This window comes from Rhinolophus ferrumequinum, chromosome 19, assembly GCF_004115265.2.
Source record: "Rhinolophus ferrumequinum isolate MPI-CBG mRhiFer1 chromosome 19, mRhiFer1_v1.p, whole genome shotgun sequence".
Taxonomy (NCBI): Eukaryota; Metazoa; Chordata; class Mammalia; order Chiroptera; family Rhinolophidae; genus Rhinolophus; species Rhinolophus ferrumequinum.
This window is the reverse complement of record NC_046302.1, coordinates 1774078-1790435: the sequence shown is the minus strand read 5'-3', so window position 1 is coordinate 1790435 and position 16358 is coordinate 1774078. Positions and strand designations below refer to the sequence as shown.

The 16358-nt window shown below is 42.7% G+C and overlaps 1 protein-coding gene across 4 annotated transcripts in view; it reads left to right on the top strand.

Moving 5' to 3' along the window:
* The window catches only part of PODXL2 (podocalyxin like 2), a 46209-nt gene that overhangs the window by 16542 nt on the left and 13309 nt on the right, over nt 1–16358 (top strand). For all 4 annotated transcript variants that reach the window (XM_033087797.1, XM_033087798.1, XM_033087796.1 and 1 more), the window contains exons 3-4: nt 13546–14297; nt 15123–15197. In XM_033087797.1, coding sequence (XP_032943688.1) covers nt 13546–14297; nt 15123–15197 — 827 coding nt within the window. The remainder of the gene's footprint in view (nt 1–13545; nt 14298–15122; nt 15198–16358) is intronic.

Below are 16358 nucleotides of genomic sequence, written 5' to 3'. Positions count from 1 at the left end.
CATCACTGCATGAGGACACTGGAGGGCTGGGAGGTGACCGACCTTACTGGGAGAGGAGACCCATTCCCTCCTCCCTCCTCCTCGCCTCTGGTGATGCCATCTTCTCCTCTACCTTTCTTTTCTCTCCCTATCTCCAGCTCTCTCCTTTTCCTGATCCATCGCACTTACTTTTTTTCTCTTCCTCCATTGCCCATATCCCCCTTTTCCCCTCCAAAATGACTGCTAAGGCTTCCTCTCCCCTCTCAGTGTTGCAAGTCCCTGGAAGCCTGGTCTCCCTGCCTTGGCTTGAGCACATGAGTGGGAAAAGCAGTCTTCCCTATCCACCAGGGTTGTTCTTTGTCTCATGGCAACTGTGTTCCTTCTTCCTGGAGCGTTCTGAGCTCTTAGTCCAGGATGGCCTGCCCGGTCCCCACATTTTTTCTCTTCTCTTTTGGTGGTTCCAGCACATTCAGTAGCCAGTAGTTAAAGTGATATATTCCCATTCTCTCTCTCTCTCTCTCTCTCTCGCTCTCTCTCTCTCTCTCTCCCCTCTTATTTAAAAAAAAAAAAGATTCAAATTTATAGAAAACTTGCAAGAATAATTCTTACATATCCTTCACTCATTAACATTTTGCCACATTTGCTTTATTATTCTGTGTGTGTGTATAGACATAGATATTTTTTTAAAATAAATAGGGTCATAAAAGATGTAGTCTTTTTTTTTTTTTAATTTTATTGGGGAACATCGGGGAACAGTGTGTTTCTCCAGGGCCCATCAGCTCCAAGTCATTGTCCTTAAATCTAGTTGTGGAGGGTGCAGTCGCCGTTTTCAATCTTTAGTTGCAGGGGGCGCAGCCCACGACCCCATGAGGGAATTGAACCAGCAACCCTGTTGTTGAGAGCTCACGCTTTAACCAACTTAGCCATCCGCCCACCTCTCTGGCAGTTTAGTGGCTGCTTGTTGTCTTCAATCTAATTGTGGAGGGCGCAGCTCACTGGCCCATGTGGGAATGTAACCGGCATCCCTGTTGTTCAGAGCTCACGCTCTAACCAACTGAGCCATCCAGCCGCCCCCATAGATTTTTTCTCTAAACCATTTGACAGTAAGTTGCAGACATGATACTCCTTTACCCATAAATACTTCAGTGTGTATTTCTTAAGAGCAAAGACATTCTTTTACAAAACCACAGTACAATAGTAAAAAAATCAGGAAATTGACCTTGAAATGATACTATTATATAATTACAAACTTTATTCAAACTTTGCCAGTTTTCCCAATAGTTTCTTTTATAGCAAATGAAAAAAGTTTTTTTTCTAGTCCACTATCCAGTCCAGAATCACATACTGCATTTAGTTGTCATGTCTCTTTTATTCTGGAAAATTCTCAAGCCTTTCTTTGTCTTTCATGACTTTGACATTTTTGAAAGGGATAGGCCAGTTATTTTATAGAAGATCTCTCAATTTTGGTTTGTCTGATGTTTCCCCATGACTAGAATCATGTTCTTCATTTTTGGCAGAAATGTCATAGGAGTGCTATTGTATCTTTCTCAGTCAATCATAGCGTGATTCTACTGTTGGATAAAGCTTGGTTTCTTTACTCATTAGTCTGATTTCATATTTGGATCCTGTCCCACTACTCACTCTCCTGAGAATGCCATTTTCATCTCTCCCACAGCTGCTCCTGGAAGACTTCCCTTCACACCTCCAGTTTATAGTCTGTGCCTTACTGGGTCTCCCTATAAATTCTTGTTTCTGGTATGAGACATTTCTGATATTCCGATTATATCTAGACTTGTGAATAGATGGTCAGTCCTTTCCTGCCCCGTCCTCTTTCCTGGATTCTGTTTGACTTATCACTCAAGTGCTTATCCTGTTCCTCATCCTTGGAGCAAATTTCCAGAATAGTGCTATTTTTCCTATTATTTTACAGTATAAAAATTCTTTTGATAATAATAATGGGAGGAGGAGTAATAACTAAAATTAATCAAGTGTTTGCTCTGTACTATGGGCTGTGCCCAGGTTTTTTCTCATTGAATCCTGACCACAGTCCTATGTGCTAGGTACTATTATTATTTTATGTATAAGGAAAACGAGACACATCAGTAACACACAAGGTGAAGTAACGTGTCCAAGGCCACACAGCTAAGAAGCAGTGGAACTGAGATCATGCAGTGAAAGGAAAAGGAATAATTTTGGATGCTGAGAGGTGGTAAAGAAGCAGGAAAAACCCTGCTGATTCCAAGGGCCAGCAAGCGTCGTTCAGGGATTTGTCAAGTCACTGGAGATGAGAGGCTGGAAAGGGTGACGGGAGACGGTGGGGGGTGTAGATTTGGGAGCCTTTAGCATAGAGACAATAGATAAAGCCTGGAATCAGTGAACTCTGTGAGAAAGAATGTAGAAATGATGAGTCAAAGCTAACTATTTGGGAGTGATCACATTTAGGGAGACAGGAGAGGAGCTCATGCAGATAGTGAAGGAGAAGTCTGCATTGTGCTTGGAGGCTCTGTTCTCCACCTAAAGGAACAGGTCCTGGGTGTAGGAGTCAGAAGATGGGAATCAAGAGCTCTACAAACACACATCACTGTCCTTTCTGCTCTGGGCCAGGCACGGTGTTGGGTGCTGGGAATAAAGAAATGAAGAAAACCACCTTGCTTGTCAGTAAGAGTCTGTAATCTTGTGAGTCTTCTTTTATTCTTATTTAGGATAGTAGCGGAGTTGTTCTTAAAGCCAATCGGTGTAAGACACATGTATCAAAACTATCTCCAAAACTTAGAACATCAGTGCTAGAAAGAACCTGAAAAACCACATATACCAGCATTCTTATTCGTCATATGAAAAACTGAAGCCCAGAGAATTGCTTAGTTGGTGGCTAAATCTTCTGGCTCCCAGATCGTGTCACCAACAGTATGACTGCTGTTATCAGCTATCTTAGAGGAGGATGTAAACACTTTAGGGAATTCTGGGAGCCAGGCTCTTTCTGGAGGTACGGAGACCTGACTTTTGGAAAGTCATCATCACATTGAGTAGAGGGATTGTTTTCGTCAGCTTGTCCTCTTGGGACCCCCCAACCCCAGTAGGATTCTGCTGAGGAGTGCATTCCCTCCCTTCCACATCTGAGGATTCCTCTAATCTGTTGGCTCATTCAAGTGCTTCCTGAGGGTTTCCAAAGCACTTTTTCTCTAAATTTGACCACTTCTGTTATGGCATGGCTACTTCCAAAACCAGCTAGAATGCTAACTTCTTCCTGTTAGCCAGCCAACTCACATTTTATCAATTCTACCTCAGGGCTGTCTTCTGAATCCATTCTTCTCTCATCATTTCCAATATCATCACCTTTGCTTCTCTCTCCTGAACCATTGCTACAGGCCCTCTAACTCTTTCTCTGCTTTCATTCATTCCCTCCATCTAATTCTTGCACATGGCTCTCAGATTAATCTTCTATTCATGAAATCCCATGATTGTATTTGTTTTATTTCCCAAGCACCCATGTGACTTTCTATAGTATTCCTGCTAAGTGGTCATCCAGCCCATTTCAATTATGTTTTTATGAATTACATTTCAATTTTAGAAAAGTTTTCAGTTATTATTTTTTCAAACAGGTTTTCAGTTCTTTGCTTTCTCTCTTCTCCTTCTGGTACTCCTATGATGTGAATGTTGTTATGCCTGATGTTGTCCCAGAGGCCTCTTGAACTATTCTCATTTCCTTTGATTCTTTTTTCTTTTTGTTGTTCAAACTGGATGTTTTGTGCTGCCTTGTCTTCAAAATCGCTGATTCAATCTTCTGTTTCATCTAATCTGCTCGTGATTCCTTCTAGTGCATTCTTCATGTCAGTTATTGTATTCTTCATTTCTGACTGGCTCTTTTTTATGGTTTTTCTGTCCTTTTTTAATGCTTAGTATCTTTTTGATGAAGTTCTCACTGAGTTAATCTGTTCCTCCCCTAAGTTTATTAAGCATCCTTATTATAACCATTGTTTTGAACTTTGTATCTGGTAGGTTGCTTGCCTCCATTTCATTTAGTTCTTTTTCTGGAGTTTTCTCCTGTTCTTTCTTTTGGGATGTATTTCTTTGTTTCCTCATTTTAGCTGCCTCTTTGTGTTTGTTTCTATGTATTAGGTAGATATGTTACATCTCCCAGTCTTGCCTGGGTGGCCTATGTAGTAGGTGTCCTGTGGGGACCAGTGGCACCTGCACTGGGTGCTCCAGGAGTGTCCCTTGTGTGGGTTGTATGTGCCCTCCTGTTATAGTTGAGCCTTGATTGCTACTGGTACATCAGTGGGTGGGATTGACCCTCAGGCTGACTGCCTATGGGGTTTGGCCGTGTCCACAGCTTACGAGCTGCTGGAGCTGGTGGAGCAGGATTTGCCCCAGTGGGTTCTGGTGCCTGTTGAGACCTTCCTTTGGGTATCCTGCTTTGGAGCTAATTGGGTGATGCTTTGCTGCGGTCTGAAGCTGACCTCCAGGTATGTTAGTTCTGGGACCTCTTGGGAGGGGCTCCGGTGCAGGTGTAGGTCAGCCACTGTCTGTGACTGGCTAGGGACTACCTGGTAGGATCTACAAAGCGATCCGCGGTTGATCACTGCCAGTGCTGGACCTGTAGGCACATGGGAGAGGCCATGCTGTGAACTGAGGATGGCTGCCACCAGTACCAGGCCTGGGGTAACCGAGGCCTGCTGCTGCCTGCCAGCTCCAGCTATCAGCCTCTGATAGAGCCTCATGTGGTATGCGAGTTGGATAAGGTGGGGTCTCAGAGTCACCAGGGTGGGATGACTGGTACTTATTGGGTTAGATTCTGATTTGATGCCAGTGCTGAGCCTAGAGCTACTCAGCAAAAGTCTCAGAGTACACAGGCCAGCTACTGCCCGCCCGGGGTCCACAGAACCCTGAGAGTTGTCCAGTAAAGTGTGCAATATGGGCGGGGCTGGCTGCTTGCTGAGAAATTGCCTCTGGCATTGTGAGAATTGGGTGGGGTGGAGTCCCAGGGAGTCAGCAGGGTGGAGTGAGTGGAGCTCACTAGGCCAATTCAGATTCAGATTTTGCTGTATAGGGGAGGGTTCAACACAGGAGAAATGGTGCCTCCCTGCCAGCGGCTGCACAGGACGGGGATTCTACACAGGGAAAATGGCAACTGTCCCTCCAGTCCTCCCCTTAAAACCACACAACTCAGTCTCTCTCTGTATGTCTCTGACGCCTCCCAAGTCACTGTCCCTCCACTGGAGCCCAGAGCAAGTGCCTGTGAATGAATGAGTCTGTGCGTGGGCCCTTTATGAGGATGTCTGGGTTTCCTGCAGCCTCTACCCCACCCGGGTGGTTGGAATCCCCACTGGTTTTCACTGCCAGATCGTGTGGGGGGGCTTCTCTTCCTGAGACTCTGGACTGGGGATCCCAGTGTTGAGCTGGGGTCCCTTATTCCTGCAGGTAGGGGGAACCTTCATAGCCAAGATATCCCTTCCATTTCTTAACAGCCAAAGTGGGTGTGACACCAGCCCAGTTTGAGTCTCCGCCTCTCCTGTCAGTCTCAACATGGCTTCTTCTTTATATTCTTAGTTATAAAACTTCTGTTGAGCTAGACTTCAGGTGTTCTCCAGCTTGATTGCTCTATAATTTAGTTGTAATTTTAAGAATATTTTTTATTAAAATACAGCCAACATGGGGTGGCTCAGGCAGTTGGAGTGCCATGCTCCTAACGCCAAAGGCCGCCGGTTCGATTACCACATAGGCCAGTGAATTTTGTCCTCTACAGCTAAGACTGTGAACACGGTTCTCCCTGGAGCTGGGCTGTCGTGAACTGCCGGAGGTCAGTGTGAACTGCTGTGTGCTGCCATGTTCTGCTGTGAGCTGCCATGGGCTGCAGTGAGCTTACATGTGCTACTGTGAGCGGCCGGTGGCTGTGCTGGCTGGCAGCTGTGAGTGACCGGCAGCTGTGAGTGGCCAGAAGCCGACGTATGGCCGGCAGCCGACAAGAGCTGTCGTGAGCTGCTGTGAGCGACCTACCAATGACCAACGACCGAGACTGCCTAAGCCAGGTGGAGCGCAAGGCTCATAATGCCAACATGGGCCAGGGAGCTGCGTCCTACAACTAGACTGAGAAACAATGGCTTAAAAACGCGGGGGGTGGGGGCAAAAAAATATATAGCTAACATACAATATGAGGTGTGATCAAACAATACAGTTAATGTTTACATTGTAAAAAATTTTTTTACAGTAAAAGACACATTGCCATTAATCCCCCTCAAATTACTCCCCCTTGCTTCAACACTTATCCCATCATTCTTGCCACTTTCTGAAGCAGTTTTGGAACTCTTTTTTCATGAATGTCTTTAGTTGCGCTGTCGTGGCTGCCTCGATGTCCTGAATCGATTCAAAGCATTTACCTTTCATGGTCATTTTGACTTTGGGGAAGAACCAGAAGTTACATGGTGCCGGATCTGGTGAATAAGGTAGATGAGGACACACCATGATGTTTTTATTTGACAGAAATTGCTGTACCAGAAGCGATGTGTGACATGGAGCCTTTCCATTGTGATCACAAAATATGGTGAATGCTGCTGCCGTGTACCATGCAACAGAAAGGCAGGGATTTTCAATACGGGAAGCGGCACATCAAACAAACTTAGTAACAGTTTGTGACAAGTTTCAACTTGTTCAGTGCAATCAGTCAGGTGTGAGCTACAGTTGAGAGAAGGTGTGTTTTAAAGTGCCATAAATCATGGACCACAAACAACACTTTAACATGAAGTGGCCAGTTTTGTCCTCCATCATGACAATGCTCTGTGTCACACATTGCTTCTGGTGCGGCAATTTCTGTCAAAAACATTACAGTGTGTCCTCATCCACCTTATTCACCAGACCTGATGTAGTGTGACTTCTGGGTCTTACCCAAAGTCTCCAAATGACCAGGAATATTTTGAATCAATTCAGGACATCGAGGCAGCCATTATAGTGCAACTAAAGATATTCACAAAAGAGGACTTCCAGAACTGCTTCAGCCAGTGTCAAGAATGATGGGATAAGTGTGTATGAAGCCAGGGGGTGTAATTTGAGGGGGATTAATGGCAATGGGTCTTTTACTGTAATAAATTTTTAAAAATTTAAACATTCACCATATTTGTTGATCACACCTCATATTACATTAGTTTCAAGTGTACATAATAGTTTTTCAACACTTATGTACCTAAAGAAGTGATCAGTATGATAAGTTTAGCAACCATCTGACACTGTACCATACTTTCACAATATTATTGACTGTATTTCCTATACTTACATTACAGCTCCATGACTTATTTGTTTTATACCTGGAAATTTGAACCTCTTAGTCCCCTTCACCTTTTTCCCTCTTTCTTAAATTTTTCAACTAGTGTTGACATTAAATATTATATTAATTTCAGTTGTACAGCATAGTGGTTAGACATTCATGTAATTTAAGACGTGATTCCCCTGACTAGGTATCCACCTGGCACTATATGTAGTTATTACCATATTATTGACTATATTCCCTATGCTTTATGTTACATCCCCATGACTGTTTTGTAACTACCAACTTGAACTTCTTAATGTCCTCACCCTTTTCACCCAGCCCCCAACCCGCCCATCTGTCACCCTGGTAACTCTAGTACCCATCTGACACCATACATAGTTATTATAGTATTATTGACTATATTTCTCATACTGTTCCTTTCATCCCCATGACTACTGTGTAACAATCAATTTGTACTTCTTAATCCCTTCCCCCTTTTCACCCATCTTCCCAACCCCCCTCCCATCAGCAACCATCAAAATGTTTTCTGTATCTATGAGTTTCTTTCTGTTTTGTTTGTTTATTTTGTTCTGTAGATTCCACATATAAGCAAAATCACATTGTGTCTGTCTTTTGCAGTCATATTCCACTCAGCATAACACCTTCAAAGTCCATCCATGCCACTGCAGATGGCAAGAACCCATTCCCTTCCCTGGTTGAGCAATATTTTGTTGATATATGTTACTACTTACTCTGTATCCATTCACACCCAGGCTGCCTCTACATCTTGTCCATTGTAAACAATGCTGCAATGAACATATTAATGCACATGTCCCCTCAAAGTAGTGTTTTGGGTTTCTTTGGATAAATACCAGAAGTGGGGTTACTGGGTCCTTCCTTGTCTCTTGTTATAGCTGTTGCTTTAAAGTCTATTTTGTCTGGTATAAGTATTGCTGCCCCAGCTCCCACCCCCCCACCCCCCGCCCGCCATTTCCATTTTCATGAAATATCTTTTTCCCATCCCTTTATTTTCAGTCTGTGTGTGTCTTTTGATCTGAAGTGAGTCTCTTGTAGGCAGCATATGTAAGGGTCTTGTTTTCTTATCCATTCAGCCGTGCTCTTTTGATTGTAGCATTTAATCAATTTACATTTAAAGTAATTGTTGATGTGTAATTATTTCCATTTTATTATTCATATTTTTGATTTTTTTTCTTCATTTTAAAGAAGTCCCTCTAAGATTCCTTATAATTCTGGTTTGGTTTTGGTGAACTCCTTTAGATTTTCCTTGTCTGGGAAGCTCTTTATCTGTCCTTCAATTCTAAATAATAGCTTTGCTGGAGAGAGTAATCTTGGTCATAGATCCTTGGTTTTCAACACTTTGAATATTTCCTGCCAGTTTTTCTGGCCTGCAAAGTTTCTGTAGAGAAATCAGCTGATAGTCTTATGGGAGCTCCCTTTTAGGTAATTTCTTTTCTCTTGCTGCTTTTAAGATTCTTTCTTTGTCTTTAACATTTTAATTATGATGTGTCTTAGTGTGGACCTGTTTGGCTTCATCCTGTTGGGGACCCTCTGCACTTCCTGGGTTTGTATATTTATTTCCAGATTAGAGAGGTTTTCTGTCATTATTTCTTCAAATAGATTTTCAATTCCTTGCCCTCTCTCTTCTTCTGGTACAAATTTTGCAAATTTTGTTACACCTGACGTTGTCCCAGAGGCCCTTTAAACTGTCTTCATTTTTGGGGATTCTTTTTTCTTTTTGCTGTTCTGTTTGGGTGTTTTGTGCTACTTTGTCTTCTAAATCACTGATTCAGTCTTCTGCTTCATCTAATCTTACTGTTGATTCCCTCTATTATTAGGTTGGTGCAAAAGTAATTGTGATTTAAAAGGTTAATAATTGCAAAAACCACAATTACTTTTGCACCAACCTAATATATTCTTCATTTCAGTTATTGTAGTCTTTATTTCTGACTGGTTCTTTTTTATATTTTCTATCTCCATTTTTTATGTTTCCTGTCTTTTTGTTGAAGTTCTCCCTGAGTTCACTGAACATTCTTATAACCAGTGTTTACAACTCTGTGTCTGGTAGAGTGCTTGTCTCCATTTTGTTTAGTTCTTTTAATGGAGCTTTGTTCTGTTCTTTTATTTGGGACATGTTTCTTTGTCTCCCCATTTTGGCTGCCTCCCTGTGTTTGTTTCTATGTATTAGGTAGGGTTTCTGTGTCTCCCAGTCTTAGTAGAGTGGCCTTGTGTAGTAGGTGTGCTGTGGGGGTCAGTGGTGCAGTCTCTCTGGTCACCTGAGCCGGGTATTCCAGGTGTGTCCCTTATGTAGGGCATGTGTGTCTTCCTTATGTAGGGCATGTTGTAGTTGAGCCTTGGTTGCTGTTTGTACATCAATGGGAGGAATCAATCCTTCGGCTGATTGATTGTGAAAATGGGCCAGGACTGCTATGGAAGAGCTGTTGTGCAGGCGCTGACCCTACAGAGCAGGAATTGTTTTAGCAGGGCTCTGGTGCCTGCACAGTGTGCTCTTTGGGTCTGTCTTTCCTGGAGGCTGCTGAGTGGTGTTCCGGCTGGGTCCAAAGCTGGCCACCAGGCTTGCTAGCCTTGGGGCTTCCTGTGACGTGCCCCACTGCAGGCCAAGTTCAGCCATAGCCTATGTACTGCCTGGAACCACCTAGTATGAGCCAAAAAGCAAGTCTGTAGTTGGCCGCCACTCGCACTGGGCTTGGAGGTGCCTCAAGAGGCCAAGCTGCAAATGGAGGCCAGCTGTTGCTAGTGCTGGGCTTAGGGCTGCTCAGCCAGAGTTACAGGACACCCCGAAGCCCGATACTGCTTGTTTGGGTTTTGTGAACCTTTGAGAAATTTTAGAAAAGTCCACAGCGTGAACCAAGGCAGGCCATTTATACGGAAAAGCCACTGCAAGCAGTTTGGGTGGGATGGAAAATTGGGTGGGGCAGGGTCTTAGGGAATCAGGGTAAAGGAACAGTGTTAGCCATGTTGATGGAGACTTGGATATGGTGGCCGCCTGTGTCTGCCCACTGAGAATGGGGAGGGCTCTAGTTGTAATTATACTGTTGTCACTGGAGGAGGCAAGCACAGCGTTTATCTACTTCAGCATCTTGGATCCTCTGCATTTCAATTTTAAACACATCTGCCTATTATATAGTTCTTGTTTATGTGGAAGTAAAATATTTTTATTCTTCTATGCACTTGTTTTATGGGTGTTATTTCCTCTAGAATATCTCTGAAGATGTTAATAGAATTTTTTTTCTAAGTTCTCTTGTGTTTACTAGATTAACTCTTCTCAGAGGTCAGTTGCTTTGCTTTTTCACCTCATGCTTTTTAATGCACCCAGCTTTCCTCAAATGTCCTGTGAACCTTGATTGTTTTTTCATATCTATAAAAATGATATAGATTGCTCAGTATTAGAGTCTGGTGTGGGTTTCCTCAGCAATTCTGTGGTCACTGTTCCAGCAGAAAGCCTCTCCCCTGAATATCATGACTAGCTGTTTTGCATGGGAACTACAGTGTATGTGCAGGGCTGTAGAGGAATGGAAAGTCTTAAGTTACTAAGTCTTTACTACTCAAACAGAGTTGTATAATTAACAAAAGTGGGAGGGTAGAGTATTTGAATCATTCATTTAAATAGTATAGTGGGCTTTCAGTGATTACTAAGATCATTCAGCTTCTAAAAATCATACTTCTTCTTATAGGTAATCAATTTTTCTTTTTGTAATAATTCTCAGAGCTCTCTAAATTCTTGTTCTAATTTGGATAATTGCTTTCTAGGCCTGCTATACAGCTTCCATCCTGAAATTTATTTTTATGACTGTCCTCTCATGTTTCTTGATTTCCGTATCTTTTTTGTGGGTGATTTCTTGGACAACTTCCTTAAACAATTCTCTCAGAATCTGTGGATAGTAAAACCTTTAAGTTGTTGCATATATAAAAATGTCTTTATTTTGTAATCATATTTGAATGATAGTTAGTTGGGTATAAAATTCCAGGTTCAAAATAAACTTCCCTGAGAATTTGGAATGCACTTTTCAATTTCCTTCCTGCAGTTTAGTGGTATTAATTAGAATCTTGGTGATAATTTGATAATCTATTTCTCGTTCCTTTTAGGTAACCTATTCTTTCCCTAAGAGCTTTTAGGATCTTCTCTTGCCCCTTAGAATTCTGAAATGTCATGAGAATGAGTCTAGATGTGATTCTTCTATCGTTCACCTTGTTTATATACCCTTTCAATATGAAGATTCATGCTGCCAGGCCCAGGAAATTTTCTTCTTCTTTTGGCTATTTATTCTCTCCATTTTATTGGTTCTGTCTTTTTTGGAAAAAAGATCATTTTTAAAAATGGTTTTTGTTTGTTTGTTTTTTCTCTGGAGACTTTTCCTTGACCATTTTTTTCTGGCTCTTCTATTGAATTTGTACATTTCAACAATTGAACTTAAATTTCCAAGAACTTATTCATGTATATATACACACACATATGTGTATATATATATATGTGTGTGTGTGTATATGTGTGTGTGTGTATATATACGTATATATTTATTATTTATTATTTATTATTATTGGGGAATATTGGGGAACAGTGTGTTTTTCCAGGATCCATCAGCTCTAAGTCAAGTCGTTTTATTCCATCTAGTTGTGGAGGATGCAGCTTACTGGCCCATGTGGGAATCAAACCGGCGACCTTGGTGTTATGAGCCCTACGCTCTAACCACTGAGCCAACTGGCCACCCCACTTTTTTCAACATTACTTGATTTTCTTATTATCTTGTTCTTATTTTAGGGATGCAATATCTTTGGGTATTTTTGAGGATACTAATTGGAATTTTTTAATTCTATTCTATTCCTTAAATTTTCTATTGTGTTTCCCCGAAAATAAGACCTACCTGGACCATCAGCTCTAATGCGTCTTTTGGAGCAAAAATTAATATAGGACCTGGTCTTATATTATATTATAAAGACCAGGTATCATATTATATTGTATTATATTACATTCCATTACATTATATTACATTATGTAAGACTATGTCTTATATTAAAATAAGACTGGGTCCTATATTAATTTTTTCTCCAAAAGATGCATTAGAGCTGATGGTCCGGCTAGGTCTTATTTTCGGGGAAACACGGTATGCTCTATGTCTTTGCTAATTCCATAGTTGTCCTCTGGCTTTTAACTCTGTTGGTAAGAGAGCCTCCATCCTCCACTGCTATCTTTTCATATGTCTGTTTTGACTGAGAGGCTATTTGTTCCTATTATCTCATCTGCTTTCCATGTTCCCAGAAATTTATCTAAACTTTTAAAACTTTCATTTTGACTGCGAAGAAAAAAATTCTGTCATTTGACAAACATTTTGGAGGAGGAGGAGGAGAAGAAAGAGGAGAATGAGTAGGTTCAGTTCAGCACCTTAAACTATTCCCACCTCTCTCATTTCTAAAGAGTATTTTAAAGCTGTCTTTGATGTTTATGATTTTGAAACAAATTGGCAGCCAATAAAAGTTGCTACCTAGATACAGCTTCTGATACTTCAAATGAATTTCTGAAAAAATTGGTCTATAATTTTTATATGTCATTATCCTGAAAAGGCTTAGGACTATTGAAAAGCCATAAAATGTTCTGGTCTCCAGGAGGTCTCCTAATTTCTCTGCTTCAAAATGTAATTCCCAGAGTAACAGGGAAAATAAAAATCCCTTCTCCCACTGCCAACAGTGTCCCTGTAAGTTCTGGAAGGCTTTAAAAACCTGTGGGTTCAGGCCCTGACCTCTCTCTACCTCTCCTTGCATCTTTTTCATTTCCCAATCAGGGCCTGAGTTATAGAATAAGAGCAAAGTTTGGGAAAAATGGTCATAATCTATGGTTCTCTTCTATTCCTGTGATCAAAGGGTCCTCAGACCTCATAAGGGGAACCCTTTCTAATGGGTTGTTCTTGGTGAAATCCCCAGATGAGGAAACAAATATATTATAAAAACAATAGAGAAGATACCCATCAAACTGTTAACAAGTACTATCTGAAGGGTGCAGTCATATAAACTTTCTTTTTACTTTATACATTCCTATATTCGTGGAATTTTCGTGGCAGATTTGTTTCATTTTTATTATCATGAAGGAAACAAGGACCAGCCTGGCCTCTATTTCCCTTCCAGTCTGCCCCTGCCCCTTACCCAGCCTTATTTCCCACTCCTTTCGAGCACAACCAATAGTCTCCCCACTGTTTCCCTGAGGGTCTCATGGTTCTTTTATATCATCTACACAGCAAATACTGAACAAATCAATGAGTGATGAAACTAGTGAATGAATTGTCCGTCTCTGTTCTTAGATTATGGTTTCCCAGACTTAACTGAGAAGGCAGGTCCCATAGAAGACACCAGCCAGGGTCAAAAGATGCCAAGCCTCCCCTCTTCCTTGCCCAAGATGAACCTGGTGGAGCCACCCTGGCCTATGGCTCTTGGAGAGGAGGAAGAGGAGGAGGAAGAGAAGGAAGAGATAGAGAAGGAAGAAGAGGAAGAGGAGGAAGAGCTGCTGCCTGTGAACAGAACCCAGGAAAAAGCCCAAACTCAGGTCTACGACTTTTCTCTCACCAGCAGTAGCCAGACACCAAGGGCCCCCAAACACAGGCATGAAGATTCTGGGGACCAGGCCTCCTCGGGTGTGGAGGTGGGGAGCAACATGGAGCCAAGTCTGTCACCACCCTCAGTCACCCCAAATACAGTGACCCTGGGGGGTCTGGACTTTGCCAGCCAAGAGGCAGGGGGCACAATGCTGCCAGCCGCAGGGCATGAGGTAGAATTTGAGGCCCCTCAGGAGGCAAGTGAGAAGGCTACTGTGGGAACAGCTGGGTTAGAGGTGCTCTCCTTGGCCTCATTCCCTCAAGCAGAAGCCCCCAGTGGGGCTGCAACCTCAAGTGAAGACCCCCTTTACCCTGGTGCCTCAACTGCTCTCCCTCAGTACCCCCAACACATGGAGCTGACACCTTCTTCTGCTACCTTGGGACAAGAAGACCTCAGCCAGCAGCCCCAGGAAGGGCAGTCCGCTGAAGCTCAATCCAGAATCCCTTGGGATTCTACTCAGGTAACGTGGAGGTACATGCATGCCATTAGCCATCCTGGGGCTGCATGGAAGCAGGAGGTCTGCTGGGCCAAGGATGAAGGCCCTCAACACCACATAGAGCCTCAGCAGAACTGTTAGGGGTGTACACTTCATGGCCCACCAGTGGGTGTCCTCACTGCACTTACATACAAAGTAGAATCTTTGGAAGAGCCTGGTACTCTGGCCTGGTTTTCATTTGTTTAGGTGTTACTGCTGCTACTCTTGGCTTCCCCACTGCTTATGACAGTGGAGAGAATTGGTGCCTGACCTGTGCTCTCTCCAGCACTGTTTCCATGCCCACCACCATATGTGCAGTCACCCTCTGCTCCTCCCTTTATCACCCCTGCTCAGTACACACACACACATACACACGGGTGCATGCACATATCCAAGTCAGTGCTCACACATTACAACGCCAGAAGGAAAGAAAAGGGGTCCCAAGTTGTTAGCCTGTGAATCTGTCCCATAGGCATGTTTTTGTTTGGCCTACACAACATTAAAAACAAGTTTGTCTCTAGCTAAGGCAAGCCCTCTTCAATCTGGCCCCTTTGGCACAGTTCCACTGTCTTTTGTCTCACTCCTGGCCTCCTCCTCTCACTTGGTCCCTAAAGACATCTGGGTTTGTGACCCTTGAGTTCGATCCTGGGCGTGTCACCTTGCAGAGGCTGTCAGCTCCTAACTAGCTATCACAAACCTACAGTTAGCCTTCACCTCCTAGCTTCTCAAAGAGTTTCCACTCATGTTCTCTATGGATGCCTTTCCTTAAGCCTTTATAAATGTCATCCTTCTTTTTGTTTCATTGTACAGGTGATCTGCAAAGACTGGAGCAATCTGGCTGGGAAAAACTACATCATTTTGAACATGACAGAGAACATAGACTGTGTGAGTGCTGAGCTGGGCTGAGGACTGCAGGTGGAGGTTGGAGGCAGGCGGACAGAGTCAGGGTCAAGGGCAGGCACTGGCGAATGGGCAGTGGATGGGGTGGAAGGCTTGGCCCTTAAGTCACAGGAGGCCAGCCTAGCATGGGGGATGAACCATTACCCACAAATGTTGGATAAGACAGTGCTTTCATGTTTTTAAATTTCTAATGGTTCTTTTGTTCTTGTTCCTCTCTGATTTTAATTTAAAGGAATAGTTTTGCTCATGTGTGCAATGTCTTATCTCTCTGAGGATAGTAACATTATTTTGAAAAACGTTTTCTCCCTAAAGAGGTAGCTTTTCCTACTTTTTTGTGTCAGTTTTTCCACATACATACTCTTTTCTAATGTGTGGTGGAATTTGCTCGCCACTATTGAAAGAGGGCCATCAGAAAGCTGGTTGGAAGCTTTGAGAGTGGTGGTAGAGTTTCTTAACTGTGGCCTCTCAGGAGGGTGGTCTGGCTGGGTCATTTCATTTGAAAATTTCTAATCTCAACATCTTTGGGTCGTTCCTCCTAGATGATTAGATTCTTTGACTGGGAAGTTCAACCGGCAGTACAAAGGGCTGGTTGCCAGTGTTTCTGGGAGCCAGGATTAGAAGAGGGCTGGACATTTCACTATTGGAAATGTGTGCATAAAGACAGAGGGTGCCAAAAAAATGTATACACATTTTAAGAAAGGAAAAAAACTATTAAAATTGTAATACTCAATATATACCGATAACAAAAGATGAATACAAGTCATGTTTGACTTCTACAATTACAAAAGGTGCTCAAAATGGTTACCATCAGCATCTAGACACTTCTGATTACAGTGAACTACTGCTTGAGCAACAGTGACCAAAGTGTCCACTTGTATACATTTTTTGGCACCCCCAGTATGTGCATTTACTCCCCTTGTTTGTAGTGTGAGCCCCCTCCCACAGTTGTGCCTGGTATCCACTAGGTCAGAGACCCTCCATTTTATTCTCTTTTTTTTTAAATTTATTTTATTTTTTAAATTTTATTCTCTTTAAAGAATAAACTTCCAGTCTTCTGCCAAGGGGAAGGGACATTTGTCGGTTGTGCAGTGTTGGGGAGAGGAACTAAGGATCCAGCTGCTGCCTAAATAGATTTTCAAACAGTTT